The sequence below is a fragment of the Taudactylus pleione genome, unplaced genomic scaffold (assembly GCF_031769625.1).
Source record: "Taudactylus pleione unplaced genomic scaffold, aTauple2 ptg000115l, whole genome shotgun sequence".
Classification (NCBI taxonomy): Eukaryota; Metazoa; Chordata; class Amphibia; order Anura; family Myobatrachidae; genus Taudactylus; species Taudactylus pleione.
The window spans coordinates 859,248-876,567 of NW_028284517.1; the positions used below are offsets into that span (position 1 = coordinate 859,248).

The 17,320-nt window shown below is 44.1% G+C and overlaps 1 protein-coding gene across 1 annotated transcript in view; it reads right to left on the bottom strand.

Moving 5' to 3' along the window:
* Positions 1-17,320, bottom strand: part of LOC148524862 (vitamin D3 hydroxylase-associated protein-like) — a 69,264-nt gene that overhangs the window by 30,047 nt on the left and 21,897 nt on the right. The window contains exons 5-9 of the mRNA XM_088471601.1: positions 15,875-16,081; positions 12,222-12,262; positions 10,000-10,124; positions 9,631-9,756; positions 6,088-6,182 (exon numbers count right to left, since the gene is read on the bottom strand). Coding sequence (XP_088327727.1) covers positions 6,088-6,182; positions 9,631-9,756; positions 10,000-10,124; positions 12,222-12,262; positions 15,875-16,081 — 594 coding nt within the window. The remainder of the gene's footprint in view (positions 1-6,087; positions 6,183-9,630; positions 9,757-9,999; positions 10,125-12,221; positions 12,263-15,874; positions 16,082-17,320) is intronic.

Sequence of the window (17,320 nt, forward strand, 5' to 3'; positions counted from 1 at the left end):
TAGGTGGATGTGATCATTAGTCATGTCTGGGTGTATAACTTCCCCTTATTCCCTTGTGTAGCAGTGCTCCTCACAGTGACTGTAGGAAGATGTGATCATTGGTCATGGCTGTGTTTATGACTTTCCCTTTATTCCCTTGTGTAGCAGTGCTCCTCACAGTGACTGTAGGTGGATGTGATCATTAGTGATGTCTGGGTGTACAACTTCCTCTTATTCCCTTGTATAGCAGTGCTCCTCGCAGTGACTGTAGGAAGATGTGATAATTGATCCTGTCAAGGTGTATAACTTCCCCTTATTTCCTTGTGTAGCAGTGCTCCTCACAGTGACTGTAGGAGGATGTGATCATTAATCATGTCTGGGTGTACAACTTCCCCTTATTCCCTTGTGTAGCAGTGCTCCTCACAGCGACTGTAGGAAGATGTGATAATTAATCCTGTCAAGATGTATAACTTCCCCTTATTCCCTTGTGTAGCAGTGCTCCTCACAGTGACTGTAGGAAGATGTGATAATTAATCCTGTCAAGGTGTATAACTTCCTCTCATTCCCTTGTAGAGCAGTGCTCCTCACAGTGAGTGTAGGAAGATGTGATCATTAGTACTGTCTGGGTGTACAACTTCCCCTCATTCCCTTGTAGAGCAGTGCTCCTCATAGTGACTGTAGGAGGATGTGATAATTGATCCTGTCAAGGTGTATGACTTCCCCTTATTCCCTTGTAGAGCAGTGCTCCTCACAGTGACTGTAGGAAGATGTGATAATTAATCCTGTCAAGGTGTATAACTTCCCATTATTCCCTTGTGTAGTAGTGCTCCTCACAGTGATTGTAGGAAGATGTGATCATTGGTCATGGCTGTTTTATGACATTCCTCTCATATTTTTATGTTTTCTCTTGGTTTTTCCATACTTTTGTCATATTATAATTATAAATATGACAAAACCCTTTTTATTTTTTCTGTTCTTTTTCACTTCAATATGAAAAGGGGGTCTATTTACTAAGCTTTGTTAGGAGATAAAGTGAACGGTACCTTATCATCGTTCACTTTGACCCGTATTCAATGTGAGCCGAGCTGCGGCCCGGACTTAACGCTGCCTTCGCCTGTTTTGTAGGCATTAAAGTATCGCGCGCGTGCCCGCGTATCCCCGTATTCAATTTGAAAGTAGGCAAAAACGGGACCCGGCGATACTTGGATCAGCGTTAAAAAAACGGGAATTTTCGGGAAATAATCCTAGGACCCCCCTAAAAGATGTCCAGACATGGGGGATCACTATGGGTACACCCGTTTTTGGTTGCAAAAGAAAAATCGGGTTTTAAATAGCCGCTGCAGGTGTTTTCTTTCCTGACTTTGAAGAAGTGATGCAGAAGAGCACTTAGCTAATTTTTTTCATTTTTAAAAATGGTCCCATCAAATTTGGGGTACATTAAAATGGGTACTAGCATATTTTTAAGTCCCAAAACGCATTTTTTTAAATTCTGCAAAAATGCACCTGCCACGGCTATTTGAAACCCCGACTTCCTTCAGGAGTTAAAAATGGGGGTACCCATAGTGATCCCCCATGTCTACACATGTTTGGGCGATTCACGCCACGTGGGAACTGTCAGTAGCCGGAGCCAATCAGCGGCCGCTCTACAGTCAGTGCGGCCGCTGTTTGGCTCTCGGGAAGTGCCAGCTCCATGCATGTTCTGTCAGCAGGCATCCGTCAGCTGGCATTCGGGAGCTATCAGTATGTGTGGCAACACACATACTGATAGCTGTTGCGTGGGTCGTGTAAACTCGTTTTTTTGTCTTGCTAAGTTCCTGGATTACTGCGGAGACCGGCGCCAGGATATAGATGAGTATGAATTTTTCTTTGCAGACCCATTCATTGAAGACAATCTACTGGACAAGGGGACAGACACATCTGGTATAGGTAAGTATGTGTGAATGGGTAGGTGTGTGTAATAAAGTTATACTGTCACGGTGTGTGTTTTGTCTTTTTTTAACTATTTATTTTACAGCGAAGTTACAGGTGCCGCATGTCTGCTGGCACTTGTTGTTCCACAAGTGCAAAATGGCAGGCATGCTGTCACTTCTAGTTCCACTGTAAAACACAATAGTTTTACATTATTTGGCCCCCCCATTACCTCCATACCCACCAAACCAGGGGTATGGGGAAGAGCCCCAGGCTTCAGCATAAGCCTGTGGTGCTCGGGAAGGGGGGACCCTTCTTTGGGGGGCCCCCGACTCCCCAGAGATCACCGGCTTGCGCTGACCGATTTGGGATGCCAATGCTTTGGACCTGGAGCCCCGGTGATTGGGTCTCCTGGCTGTGGCATTACAGTCAGTTGGGTCTGGTGCTGGTCTTAAATATAGGGGGATTCTCACGTATTTTTTCCATCTATATTTAAAACCAGAACTGGTCCCTGCAGCCTTGGGTTGGTTTCTAAAATACGGTGGAACCATACACAATTTGTTCCCCATATTTTTAGAAACCACCACTGGCTGGCAAGACTGGGGCTGGTTTGGCTTTTGGGGGGGGACCTTATGTAATTTTTTTTGTAAATTTTTACCCCGTTTTTTTACAGGTTAAACAAAAGGGGAATTTTTGGGAAATATTCTAGGGAACCCCCTAAAGATGTGCAGATATGGGGGATCACTATGGGTACCCCCATTTTTAACTCCTGAAGGAAGTCGGGGTTTCTAATAGCCGCTGCAGGTGCATAAATGCGGCTTTGAATAAGGTGATGCAGTAGAGCATTTAGAAGTTTTTTTAAGGCAAAACAACTATGCCCATCAAATTTGGGGTACTTGAAAATGGGGTTCAGCATATTTTAAATTTCCTAAAGTGACTTAAACAAATCATGAAAAATCCACCTGGCGCAAACACCTGCAATCAAAAAAACACATGGGGCATACTTGGGGACCCCCCCAGAGTCAAGTTTGCTAGTTTTTAAGTTTGTACCCCAACTTTTTTTTTTTGCCCCCTTTTTCAAAGTAAATTTTTGGGGTGTCCTTAAGTTTTTTTTGTTTTTTTTTACACAGATTACCTTTGGGGAACTAACTGAAGGCTGCACTGGGTTTCCCGAAATATTGAACCCCACTTCTGCACTTTTTACCGCCTGTCATTCATAGGCGATACTTTACCGTCTATTACATTGCATTGACTTTCCGCCTAGGCGGAAAGTCTTTGAAATTGAATACGGGGTAAAACCAAAACAGGCAATAATGACGTCATCGGCGGTAAATTACCGCGGATCCGGACTTAACGCCTCAAATTGAATACGGCCCTTTATCTCCTAACAAAGCTTAGTAAATAAACCCCTATATAACACAGAGCAGCATTTTCATGTACCATACCCTGACAGTGATTGTTACCAGCCAATTGTGCAGACACCACATAAATGTACTTCATACACAGTCTAACACATGGTCCCAGAATTAATGTTCGCATTTCACTTTTTCAAATAATTGCTGACTACAATACTTAAATACCTGGACATGGCTTAACTGTGTATAGTGTGCATGTTCTCTTCATGTTTGCAATGGTTTTCTCCCACACGCCACAAACATCCTTCAAAATTAACACTAGTCTCCATGTGTGTATGTTAGGGAATTTAGGGGGAGATGTTTCAAGCCGCAGAGTGGGATAAAGTTACGCAACACAACCGGTCAGCTCCTGTCATTTATCTAGTGCAGCATTTGAAATGTTAGATGCTGATTGGTTGCATTGGGCAATTACACCACATTATCTACAGTGGTGCTTGGAAGTTTGTGAACCCTTCAGAATTTTCTATATTTCTACTGAAATTTGGCCTAAAGCTACCTCAGATTTTCACACAAGTCCTAAAACTAGACAAAGACTAAAGCAAATGAGGCAAATAAATTAAACATGCTAATTGTTTAATTTTTTTGAGGACAATGATCCAATATCACAGTTGCAAAAGTATGTGAACCTTTAGGCTTAGCAGACAGGGCCGCCTTCAGAGATCATGGGGCCTGGGACGGGCCAAATAGGCAGAGCCCCCCCAGCCCCCATTATACAGAACCTCACCCTTCCCCGAGTAATCTCCCTCCCTCCGCACAACGAGGCCCCGGGGCCTTCCCACCCACTAATTTTTCCCTGTTAAATTTACATTTACTGACAGGCGCCACCTGCGCCCAGTACTATATCCTCTCCCTACCTCTCCAACCGCCCGCTGCTGTTGCGGTGTTTATGGATGCTCCCGTCTGCTCGATTGTGTTATTGGTTAGCAGCACAGAGTAGGCTGGGAGCATCCACTCTGCCTGCCTCCAACAGCCAGCCACATACATAGCAGCAGCGACGGGCGTTTGGAGAGATAGTGAGAGGGTATATTGTAGTAGTGGGCGCGGGCGGCCGCGGACCACCAGCCGAGCCTGTCAGTGAACGTAAGTTTAGCAGGGTGGAAATAGCGGACAGGCGGTAGGAGGAGCGGTCGGGCCCCCAGAGTATCCGGGCCCGGGACTCGAGGCCCGGCCTTCCCCCTTGATAGCGGCCCTGTTAGCAGATACTGTATTTTGAAGGTGAAATTAGAGTCAGGTATTTTCAATCTATTGGATGGCAATCAGGTGTGAGTGGACAACTTGTCTTTTTAAAAGAACAGGGATCTATCAAAATCTGATGATCACAACACATGTTTGTGGAAGTGTATCAGGCCATGAACATAGGAGATTTCTGAGGACCTCAGAAGAAGAGTTGTTGATGTTCATCAGGCTGGAAAATGTTACAAAACTATCTCTAAAGATTTTGGACTCCATCAATCAACAGTCAGACAGATTGTGTACAAATGGAGAAAATTCCAGATCATTATTACCCTCCCCAGGAGTGGTCGGCCAAAAAAGATCACGCCAAGAGCAAAGCCTCAAATAGTTTGCAAGATCACAAAGGAACCCATTGTAACCTCTAAACAACTGAGGCCTTTCTCACTATGGGCTAATGTCAATGTTCATGAGTCCACCATCAGGACGACACTGAACAACAATGGTATGCAAGGCTGAAAAAGCATGAAAAAGCCAAAAAAATGAACATTACTGCCCACCTGCAATTTGCTAAAGATCACCTGGACAAGCCTGAAAACTATAGGAACAATGTTTTGTGGACAGATGAGTCCAAAATAGAGCTTTTTGGTTTAAATGAGAAGCATTATGTTTGGAGAAAGGAGAACACTGCATTCCAGCATAAAAACCTCATACCATCTGTGAAACACGGTGGTGGTATCATGGTTTGGGCCTGTTTTGCTGCATCTGGCCCAGTACGACTTGTCATCATTGATGAGACAATGTATTCTGAATTATACCAGAATATTCTAAGGAAAATGTCAGGACATCTGTCCATGAGCTGCATCTCAAGAGAACGTGGGTCATGCAGCAAGACAACGACCCAAAGAACACGTCATTTCACCAAACAATGGTTAAAGAAGAATACATTTTAAGTTTTGGAATGGTCAAGTCAAAATCCTGACCTTAATCCAATCGAAACGTTGTGGAAAGACCTGAAGCGAACAGTTCATGGGAGCAAACCCACCAACATAACACAGTTGAAGCTGTTTTGTACGGGGAAATGGGGTAAAATTCCTCCAAACCGATGTTCAGGACTAATCAACTAGTATCGGAAACATTTAGAAGCAGTTATTGCTGCACAAGGGGGGTCACACCAGATACTGAAAGCAAAGGTTCACATACTGTTGGCACTCACAGATATGTGATATTGGATAATGTTCCTCAATAAACAAATGAGCACGTCTATTTTTTTGTCTCATTTGTTTGATTTAGTTCTCCTTCTTTACTTTTAGGACTCGTGTGAAAATCTGAGGTAGTTTTAGGCCAAATTTCAGCAGAAATATAGAAAATTCTGAAGGGTTCACAAACTTTCAAACACCACTGTATCTCCAAAGCTTGGTACAGCCCCCTTTAGACTGTAAGCTACAACAGGGCAGGGACTGATATGAAACCCAAATAATCTCTGTACAGTGCTGAGTAAATTGTGGTGTTATATAAATAAATTATTATTCTTCCAGGGTGCTATGCTTAAATGTATTTACCCCTTACCCTAATATCCAGCTTTCATTGCTTGTACTCAGCACATGCCACTTACAACTTATCTGCTACGGTTTTCCCTTTGTCTCCAAGAAACGCCTTCCAGAGCAGCTCATATGCATAACCCACTCGTGGAGGCCTGAACAAGATGAGCTGAAAAGAAAAATTTAAATTTTAATAATTTTATATAATCTAAAATTGGTGAAATATAAGTAATGTAAGCAGTAAATGTAGAAGTGAAGAGGAAATTGTTGTTGGAATACTACAACAATTCTAGTCTTAACATTGCTTAAGTAGTTACACTGGAGGTACTGCAGGTGGTGCTGTTACCAACATGTTACTAGATGGTCTTTCAGTCTAGTGCAAATCGACTCCATGTTAGTTACTAGTTATGCTGTGTCTGTATGGTGATAAACCGGCACTGTTCATACTACAGTTTTGCTTCATAAACCTTCTATGTTTGTTTGATGACTGATCAAAGAAGCAAGGTTATAGGACCAGGCACCATGCATCCCAGTCACCATACCTGGCACAAGAATACTGCAAAGGGCATGTGGGATGCACTACAGAAGCTGCATGAATGATCCAGTTTAAACAGAAAATTATTCCTAAGAAAACTTTACCAAATGAGACTTGGCAAAGCAAAGGACACTCAGAAGCATATAAATGCAATACAGGAGACAGTCTATAGGTGAGGATAGAAAGTGCAATAATGTAGTACAGGTTGAGTCTCCCATATCCAAATATTCTGAAATACGGAATATTACGAAATATGGAATTTGTTTCACATTACTGAGATATTGAAACCTATACTTTTTGATGGTTCAATGTACACAAAGTATGTTTAAGGCACAAAATTATTAAAAATATTGTATAAAATGACCTTCAGGCTTTGAGTATAAGGTATATATAAAACAAATTAATTTTACATATGTACACAAACTTTATTTGAGCCACAAAATTATTGAAAATATTGTATTAAATTACCTGCAGGCTGTGTGTATAAGGTGTATATAAAACATAAATGCAGTCTGTTTAGATTTGGGTCCCATTCCCAAGATATTTCATTATGGTATGCAATTATTCCAAAATACAGAATATTCTAGTAAGGACATTTATGTGCTTACCTGATAAATCCTTTTCTTCAATTCCATAGGACACAGGCTTTTTGCGCTTGGTATAGGTTGGTGAGTAGGAGTCTAGGTACCAAATAGTTAAAACTCTTTACCCATGAGCCCCTGCTCCCTCACCCCCATGACCCTCTCCCAGCCACAGGCAACTCAGTTAAGTTAACATGCCTAAAGCAAGAAGTAGGAGAATGAAGAACGAGTCACATACAGGTCCAAAAACAAAGCAGATGCGGACAGGAGAACCTGAAGCAGAGCAAAGTCCCACATAAATCTCCTTTTCTTCTTTCTCCATAGGGGACACAGGCTTTACCCTGGGATGTCCCAAAGCTAATCTCCTAAGGGAGGGAATGTTCCTGAGCTGCGCTGAGAACTCTTCTCACAAAAGTCCCAACAGAAGAGGCGAAGGTATCAAAGGAATAGAACTTCACAAAGGTATGGGCAGAGGACCACTTGACAGCTTTACAAAGTTGCTTCGCAGAGGCGCCATGTCGAACTACCCAAAAATATATTTTATATATATATATATATATATATATATATATACAGTCAGGTGCATAAATATTGGGACATTGACAGAATTTTCATATTTTGGCCTCTATTCACCACCACAATGGCTTTGGAATGAAACAAACAAGATGTGCTTTAACTGCAGACTTTCAGATTTAATTTGAGGGTAATTACATCCAAATCATGTGAACGGTGTAGGAATTACAACGGTTTCTATATGTGCCTCCCACTTTTTAAGGGGCCAAAAGTAATGGCACTATCAACTCAAAAGCTATTTCATGGACAGGTGTGGGCTATTCCCTTGTTATTTCATTATCAATTAAGCAGGTAAAAGGTCTGGAGTTGATTCTAGGTGTGACATTTGCACTTGGAATCAGTTGCTGTCGACTCTCAATATGAGATCCAAAGAGCCGTCACTATCAGTGAAGCAAGCCATCATTAGGCTTAAAAATCAAAACAAACCCATCAGAGAGATACCAAAAACATTAGGTGTTGCCAAATCAACTGTTTGGAACATTCTTAAAAAGAAATAACGCATCGGAGAGCTCAGCAACACCAAAAGACCCGGAAGACCACGGAAAACGACTGTGGTGGATGACAGAAGAATTATTTCCCTGGTGAAGAAAAACAACTTCACAATAGTTGGCCAAATCAAGAACACTCTCCAGGAGGTAGGTATATATGTGTCAAAGTCAACAATCAAGAGAAGACTTCACAAGAGTGAATATAGAGGGTTCACCATAAGATGTAAACCATTGGTGAGCCTCAAAAACAGGAAGACCAGATTAGAGTATGCCAAACAACATCTAAAAAAGCCATTACAGTTCTGGAACAACATCCTATTGGCAGATGAGACAAAGATCAACTTGTACCAGAGTAATGGGAAGAGAAGAGTATGGAGAAGGAAAGGAACTGCATAACACCTCATCAGTGAAGCATGGTGGTGGTAGTGTCATGGCTGCTAATGGAACTGGTTCCCTGGTATTTATTGATGATGTGACAGCTGACAAAAGCAGCAGAATGAATTCTGAAGTGTTTCGGGCAATATTATATGCTCATATTCAGCCAAATGCTTCAGAACTCATTGGACAGCGCTTCACAGTGCAGATGGACAATGACCCGAAGCATACTGCAAAAGCAACCAAAGAGTTTTTTAAGGCTAAAAAGTGGAATGTTATGCAATGGTCAAGTCAATCCCCTGACCTGAATCCGATTGAGCATGCATGTCACTTGATAAAGACAAAACTGAAGGGAAAATGCCCCAAGAACAAGCAGGAACTTAAGACATTTGCAGTAGAGGCCTGGCAGAGCATCACCAGGGATGAAAACCAGCATCTGGTGATGTCTATGTGTTCCAGACTTCAGGCTGTAATTGTCTGCAAAGGAGTTGCAACAAAGTATTAAAGAGTGAAAGTTAGATTTAGGATTGTTTAGTTTGTCCCATTACTTTTGGTCCCTTAAAAAGTGGGAGGCACATATAGAAACCGTTGTAATTCCTACACCGTTCACATGATTTGGATGTAATTACCCTCAAATGAAATCTGAAAGTCTGCAGTTAAAGCACATCTTGTTTGTTTCATTCCAAAGCCATTGTGGTGGTGAATAGAGGCCAAAATATGAAAATTCTGTCAATGTCCCAATATTTATGCACCTGACTTTATATATATATATATATATATATATATATATATATATATATATATATATATAGTAAATACTGCTAGAGCATGCATGATAATGTACCAGATTAAGAACAGCTATTAATTATAGAAAATACATCATAGTCCTGTGAATTACAACATATGTATAATGTATAATTCAAGTGCACAGCTTGGAACCTGATCCCTAGAGGAGAGATTGGCCCCCAGGCAGTAGGGCCCACCAGGGGTTTTCTCTGTACCTCTGTGGGCCAGTCTGAACCTTGACATGTACCAGAAAGGGCCCCATCTGCGTGCTCCTCTCACCTTGTGTCCAGCATCCTCTAGAAGATGTTTGGTTTCTAGAAGAACTCGTCTCATACCGGGGTTCGCCTGGAAATATCCGTCCTCTTCATAATATCCAATTCGGAGAGGTTTGGTAGAGGAGTAAATCTATAGAACAAAGATCAGTGAGATGAGGGTGTGTCGTAGTGCTGGTCACTAAGTGAATTATAAGTTCTGTACTAAGCTCCCAAAACATATACGCCGTTTTCTGCTGTAAACATGATATTATTATGGTTTTCTGTGGAAATCAGTATAAATCTCACTCCTCCCATGGGAACATCAGAGTTAGGGAGTCCTTCCCCTATCCCCATACACTCCTCACCTATTATATATGTGTGTGTGTCTCATTACCTCCTCATTGAAATGAAGGGGTGGCAAATTTGGGTCCAGGCAAAAAAACTCATCACACCATAGAGCCCTCATGGAAAGTACCAGAGCGTCCACATCTCTCGCCATAGGTCCTGTGCATAGTGACACTGAAATAACAGATACATAATAAATGTTCAACCTTCTTACACTCCATCGCAGTCTGGGCAATAGGAGATACCCAAAAAAAATGTCCAACCCCAATATAATGTATTACTATCTGTGCAACAGACATGCAACAAATGCGTACCTCTTATATCCTATTAGTATCATAGAAATAACATACATGCAACACATGTATACAGTACCTGTTATATCCTATTACTGTCATAGATATAACACACACATTGTACAAATATGCACCCTCTCTTACACGTTTTTAATGTCACCATTGACTCCCATTAAAAGTGTACCCCTCTTGTACCCTATTACCCTCACTGAAGTAACAGACATATAATACTCTGTGCTGTGTACCGGTATCTCAGTTTACAGCACTAAGGAGCAGCTGACTGGGGTCACAGAGCATGAGCCCAGCGATCAGCTGACAGGAGTCCCGAAGGAGCTCACTGATCACCAGCCCCTGGTGCAGGTGAGTGTTATTTATTTATTTTATTCTGATTATTTTTCTATGTAATCAGCCTGTGGTCTATCAGACACACATGGCTGATTACAGAAGCCTGCTCCGGGCCCTGCTTTTCCTGTCAGCAGGCAGGGAAGGCTGAGCTGGAGATGGGGAAACAGGGAAAAAGCCTGCATAACGCCATCTCTAAATAGCGTTATTATAGCAGGACTCCATCCCCTGCATCTTTTCACAATTTCTTTTAGTAATCTGAAACAGATCACATTTTCCCTTCCAGGTATGGGAAAGGCGATATGCCTACTAAAACAGTGCAAATTTAAGGGCTGTGGAGTAGTTTTTATGAAAACTGCTCCAAAAGCTCTTTAATACATTTAAGTTATACTAAAATAATGTAAAAAGGGTGTGAAAAAAACAGTTTTCACATTATTTTAGTAAAAAATAATATGGATAAATATGCCAGTTAATAACAGAATCAACCAACCCCTAAACCCCAAAGTGGAGTGTAATGCTGGGCATACACCGTCAGATAAAATGTCTGTCAGTGTATGGCTCACAATATCTGCTTTCCTCTCCTGGGGAGGAAATATTTCCCCGTTCCTCCGCTGAGAAGGAACGGGAAATATTGAGTGGTCGGCCGCGGCCAGGGCCGGTGCAAGGTTTCAGGGCGCCCTAGGCAAAGGTTCACAATGCAGCCCCTGTTTTCCCCCAAACCTAATAATATTCACATGACCCGAATTAAAGGGATGATTCCCCCTGCAGTGCCCCCAGTAGAAAGTGCCCCTGTAGTTCCCCCAGTTGTAAAGCCCTTGTAGTGCCCCCAGTAGTAATGCTCCCTGCAGTGCCCCCAGTAGTAATGCCCTTGTAGTGCCCCCAGTAGTAATGCTCCCTGCAGTGCCACCAGTAGTAATGCCCCTTGAAGTGCCCCCAGTAGTAAGGGCCCCTGTAGTGCTCCCAATAGTGCCCCCATATGATGCCCCCAGTAGTAAGGCCCCTGTAGTACCCCCAATAGTAAGGCCCCTGTAGTGCCCCCATATGATGCCCCCAGTAGTAAGCCCGCTGTAGTGCCCCCATATGATGCCCCCAGTAGTGCCCCCTGTAGTAAGACAGCACACCTCCCCCCCTTACCTTAAACTCCATACCGGTGCCTGCTGCCGTCCGTCCCCGGTGCCCGCTCTTCGGAAGTATGTGAGTAACGTCATCATGATGTCACTCCCATATTGCACTGCGGGACCCGGAAGCCAGACCTCAGGAGTGAGCTCCGTCCTCCGGCTGGCGCCAGGGGGGGGGGTGAAGAGAGGAGCCAGGTGCCCGCTGGTAAAACAATCTCAGCAGGCGCCCAGCAAATGGAGGGTGCAAGGCGGACTCAGAAGCGCCCTCCAGTGGACGGCGCCCCTAGGCAGCTGCCTAAGCTTGCCTAGTGGAAGAGCCGGCCCTGGCCGCAGCAGTGCATGTTGGAAGATTTATTGGTCACAATACTCTATGCAATTATCGGCCTATTCCACCGATAATCTACATATTGGGCTCATAATTGCATAATTTATGCCCGCCATAACATACAATATTAAATTAAACCAACCAGATACAATTTCTAACATCTATTCATCCACAAATAATATCCAAATTTTACCTGCAGTCATTCCATCAATGCACGCACGGACTCCACGAAGGCTGCAAAATGAAATATTATATATTATATAGGGCTAACAATTATTATTTAACTTTAAATCCTGACTACATGTCTTTAGTGCATATTGATGGTATTTCATCTACCATGATTGAATATTGTGCTAGAAATTAATATAATCCCATCCATCTTGACCAAATATTGTTCTAGAAACTGATATTACCGTACCTACAATTCTCTGACCATGCATTCTGCTAGAAATTCATATTCTCATATACTGTACGAATCGGTCCAGTTGTAAATAGTTTATGCACCATTATTTGTGCTGGGTTACCTGGGGAATTGGGTCTAACGGGAACCTTGGAATTCACTAGGAATCCCCTGCAAAAGAAGTGATGGACATTAGCCCAGGGAACTCTGCTCATGGCAGCTACTGATGAAGAGGAGGAGGATCAGAAACTGGTGAGGGGCTGGCAGCACTTTGTCATAGTCCATATAGATTCGCCCATTTCTACCCACTGTACATTCTTGGGAATTGCTCCAGGATCTGCTCAACGATTTCAGTTTGTGGATTGTGTACTTAAAAAAAAAAGTTGCTACCTACAGCATAAAATTAAATGTTTTGTTTTGGAATATATTGGTCAAGAATGATTCACTACAGTTTGTGGGCCGCACCATAAGACCATTGCACACCCGTTTTATGCTACATAGAAGAATTTTAAATAAATATCCAGACAAATTATATTATATCAGAATGGTTCTCTAAAAAATGCTTCCATCAAAGGAATTGAGGGCATGATTCACTACCTTAAGCAATTACATATGCAATAGCAATTACGCACGCAGTTCAACTACGATAGTATGCTAATACATTGCGATCGCCATGCCCTCGCAGCACTTCCCAAGGAGGCCCACTATACTCAGCACACATCCATAATGTTTAGCAAGCCTGCAAAACCATCGGTACAATCGACTACCATCGCAGCCTCGCGCACATCAGAAATTGCTAACAATGCACACTATGAGATCTCAGACTGCGTAGGCCATCGCAGTGGATAATTTATGCACGCCCCAGCAACGGCGTTCAAATGCACTGGCACACCACCGTTCGCCTCCCCACAGTCCCGATAATAATTGGCCGATTGGGTGCATAATCGCAGTTGCGTAAGGTAGTGAATCAGCCCCCGGGAACATTAAAGTGACCAATAGGGGAGGAGATCGCTGTAGCCTTTTCTGTAAGAGAGAAGCCTATTGGATTTTTTGGCTACAGATCCTCACCCGTTTGGGACTGAATGACACTATAGAATTAAACAATCTCTAGGAATTTTAATTACTAGGATATTGCTTGATGTCTGGAATTAATTTTATGTTTTTGTTGAATTTTCTTCTCTCGACTACTAATTATATATATATCGCTGAACATCAAAACAAATTATATTTTCATTGAACACTAAAACATATCTTCTCCACTATTTTATTAATGACCAGCCCCATGGAATGGGCAGGTTCTCCATCTGAATATGAGTATGCGAGCGGTCAGGGGCGTTTCTAGAGAGGAGGGGGCCCGTGTGCAGTCTCCGACACGGGCCCTCTCCTCTCTCTCCGGTGAGTTGTGCGCGGCCAGCGCCGAAGTTATAGACTCTGGGCACTAGAGTGTGCCCAGAGTCTATAGAGTTTGCACAGGTCACCGGGAAAATGGGTGTGCAGTGCGGGGCCCCCCTGGACCCAGGGGCCCGTGTACCCCGCACACCCTGCACCCATTGTAGATACGCCCCTGCGAGCGGTTCAGCGTCTTTGCACTTAACCCCATGCAGCGGCACTCCCAGACAGGCCCGGCATGGATGGTGGACTCGAGTTCATTCCGGAGTGGGTGGTGAGCAGTATTGCAGATGGAAATTTTGCATGGAATCATGTGATAACCAGCCTACACTGTCCTATACTTGGTACCAGTACACCTGTAACTGAGGGTCCTTTTAATGTTTTTATGCAATTAAAACATTTATGCACTATGGAGCGCCCCCTATCTTTCTTTTTAATTTAGTGATATATATTTATATATTAACAAGTATATTGGCCCCGGCATATGCTATCACCTCCCCAGCTTTACTCCACCCTGCCCCAGCAGTGTTGCAGCTGCTCATACTGTTCTCACCCGCCTCCCTCTGATACTAGGCAGGGGAATAGCGAGGGTGGTTCCAGTGGAGCATGAGCTCTTGGCGGCAGAATGGACAGAGGGCGCCATTCAGGTTTCCCGGAATTCATGGGGCGCTGCACAGTATGACCGCCGCCTGTTAGTTTTATCTCGGTTTGTTTGCTCTATATCCTAAATATACGGATTGGAGATCCGTTTCTACATTGCATGCTCCCTCAAGCTGCCCAGATTGCCTGCCCTCCGGCCCCCCCCTCCTCTGTGATCATCTTCTGTCACCTCCCCTTTACTGTTAGATTGATAACATTCACTTCTCACCTCTTTAATTTCCTCCCCTATCTACCATGGGATCGGCTCTTTGCCCCTCCCCTCTCCGTTCTTATTGGCTTCTGTCACCACCCCTCTCCTTTTCTTATTGGCAGGTATGAGTTTAAAAAAAAGTCACTGCTTTGCTATTTAATTAAGTAATCAGGTGCTCCTAGGCAGGGCCGTAGCCAGGGTAGTGCGGCCGGTGCCATCGCACAGGGCACCACAGGGCCTGTCACATTTCTGTTTATTATAATTCTTGCATGTAGCTTCCTCTTATTTCATCCCCAGCATCTCCTGGCCTCTCCTATCTCTTCCCTGGCCCTTCCCCATGAGGCCATGGCCCTTTTTTGGCTGCATTATGTCCCTTTGAAAAATGAGGGGGGCACCAATGCTCTTCTGGCACAGGGCACCAAAAAGCCTAGTTACGGCTCTGCTCCTAGGCATGACCACAAAATGTTATTTGAAAGATCTTTTAAAAGATACTGTATTAGGAGACCTGGAATAATAGTGGTAGACAGAACATGGTTAGTTGTACTCACATTAATATAGGTGCAATGTATATTTGTGAAGTAGGAGCATAGCTGAGAATGGAGCTTCCCATAGGTGTTCCCACTACAGTGAAAGCTGCTTGGGGCAGTAAGTGCAGTAATTAGCTGTGCACCCTGTGGAATCTCACTCTAGCACATGTACTCTGTCAATTTAAGTTAAATGATCAGAATATATCTCCTCTATTGACTAATAACAATGATTCAAATGAGATAAAAGTCAGATTCTAGGTGCTATACATAAATAAAGCAGTGCCAAAGCAGCTACCCCTTAATGTCAGACAGTGCATTACCAAAGCATTTTATTCCCCCAATGGGACCTCAACGCCCAATGTGATACTGCCACTGTTTGCTGTTTTTATATTCACTTCAGTATTCCCCCGCAGGCTGGCCATACCCCACTGGCACAGTTGAGTACAGGGAGGGGGCGCTATGACGTGCACTTTCTCCGGGCGCCATGGTTCCACGCTACTCCTCTGATACTAGGTACCCCGTTCCCGGCGTCTGGTCCTCCTTTGCTAGGTCTGTTCCTCCGCCCTAGCAATGGGAGCGGTCAGGGCTCACACATCGGCATACACTCCGTGTGCATTGAGGAGACGGGACAGACAGTAGGAAATTATTATAGCAATATATACAGGAGGAATAGGGCTCACCTCTGTCTGCTTGAAGTTGGCTTAAATCCAGCAATTCCACAAACACTGGACGGGAGGCGAATGCTGCCAGCAAGGTCACTTCCAATACCAAGAATTGAACCTCCACCACCAATCAATGCCCCCTCCCCACCGGAAGATCCTGATACCCCCTTGGCTCTGTTATGGGGGTTTAGTGTGTGTCCGTATATTGGGTTACTGGTTTCACAACTACAGTAGGAGAAAGCGGTAGAGAGTATTATGTAATAGTACATAGCATTGGAATAAATTCCTAATACAGAAAATGTATATAATGGATGCGTGATTAGAATATTTAGCAAAGGGTGGAAATTATATATTATGTGCATATAAGAGTTTCATATAACAAGAGTAGATTTTACAGTCCAGTGTTCTCCATGTACAGACTGTTGGTAAAGAGTTGTGTATTCATTACCTTACCCATGATCCTCTGCCAGTAGTGGATGGACATGTGTAAATCCTGTTTAAATCCCCTTTAACCGTGTACACACTAGATCGGTTATGGCAAACTCGGGCCTTCCAGCTGCTGTGGGACTACATATCCCAGCATGCCCTGCCACAGTTTTAGCATGCCCTAATAGCAAAACAGTGGCAGTGCATGCTGGGATGTGTAGTTCCACTGCAGCTGGAGGGGCCCGAGTTTCACACCACTGCACTAGATGATATTGTGGATCGGACTACATATCGTCCACATCGAGCAGTGTGCATCCACTATGTCACTGACAAGTCACTCCTGAGCATCGTCAGCGTAGTCTCCCATCGGACCTGCATGCAGGTCCAACAGGCAATATCGTCCACGGGGGGCCGTACTGCCGAATGGCCTCCGCCGTCACTCCCGGCATACACACTTGCCGATGTCGGAACCGCCACTGGGATCCGCCTCACTTGACATTGGCTGGGTACTCATCATTAAGTGTGTACCCTGCATAAGACTGTGCACTGCTTAGTGGACTGTGGGCCTGATTCAGACCCGCTCGCGAGCACTGAGCGCTCGCAAGTGGGTCGATGGTGGCCCAGTGCGCAAGCGCACGACGGAGCCGGCTCCGTCGTTCGCATGCGCGAGACCCAGATAGCGACGGACAAACCGTCGCTCCGGCTCTCGTACCAAAGGGGGCGTGCTGTCGATGTTGAGTGACAGCACACCCCCTTTGGTGGGCGTGCCGGGGGCATGGCTGCCCAGACGGAGACGTTCCCATGGGACTAATAGTACAGATACAGGACCCGATTCTAAGTCACACTCAGGTCCGAATGTGGCCACATTCAGAATATTGACTGTGTATGGGCAGTCAGCTACATATCATGAGAATCAGGCTTATAGAGAGAGAGCAGCAGATACGAGATACAATAAGCAGAGTTTCAAGTGGGAGATGAGCTGAGCTAGACACATGTGGAACTACAGCAGTGTTTCCCATCCTCAGTCCTCAGAGTTCC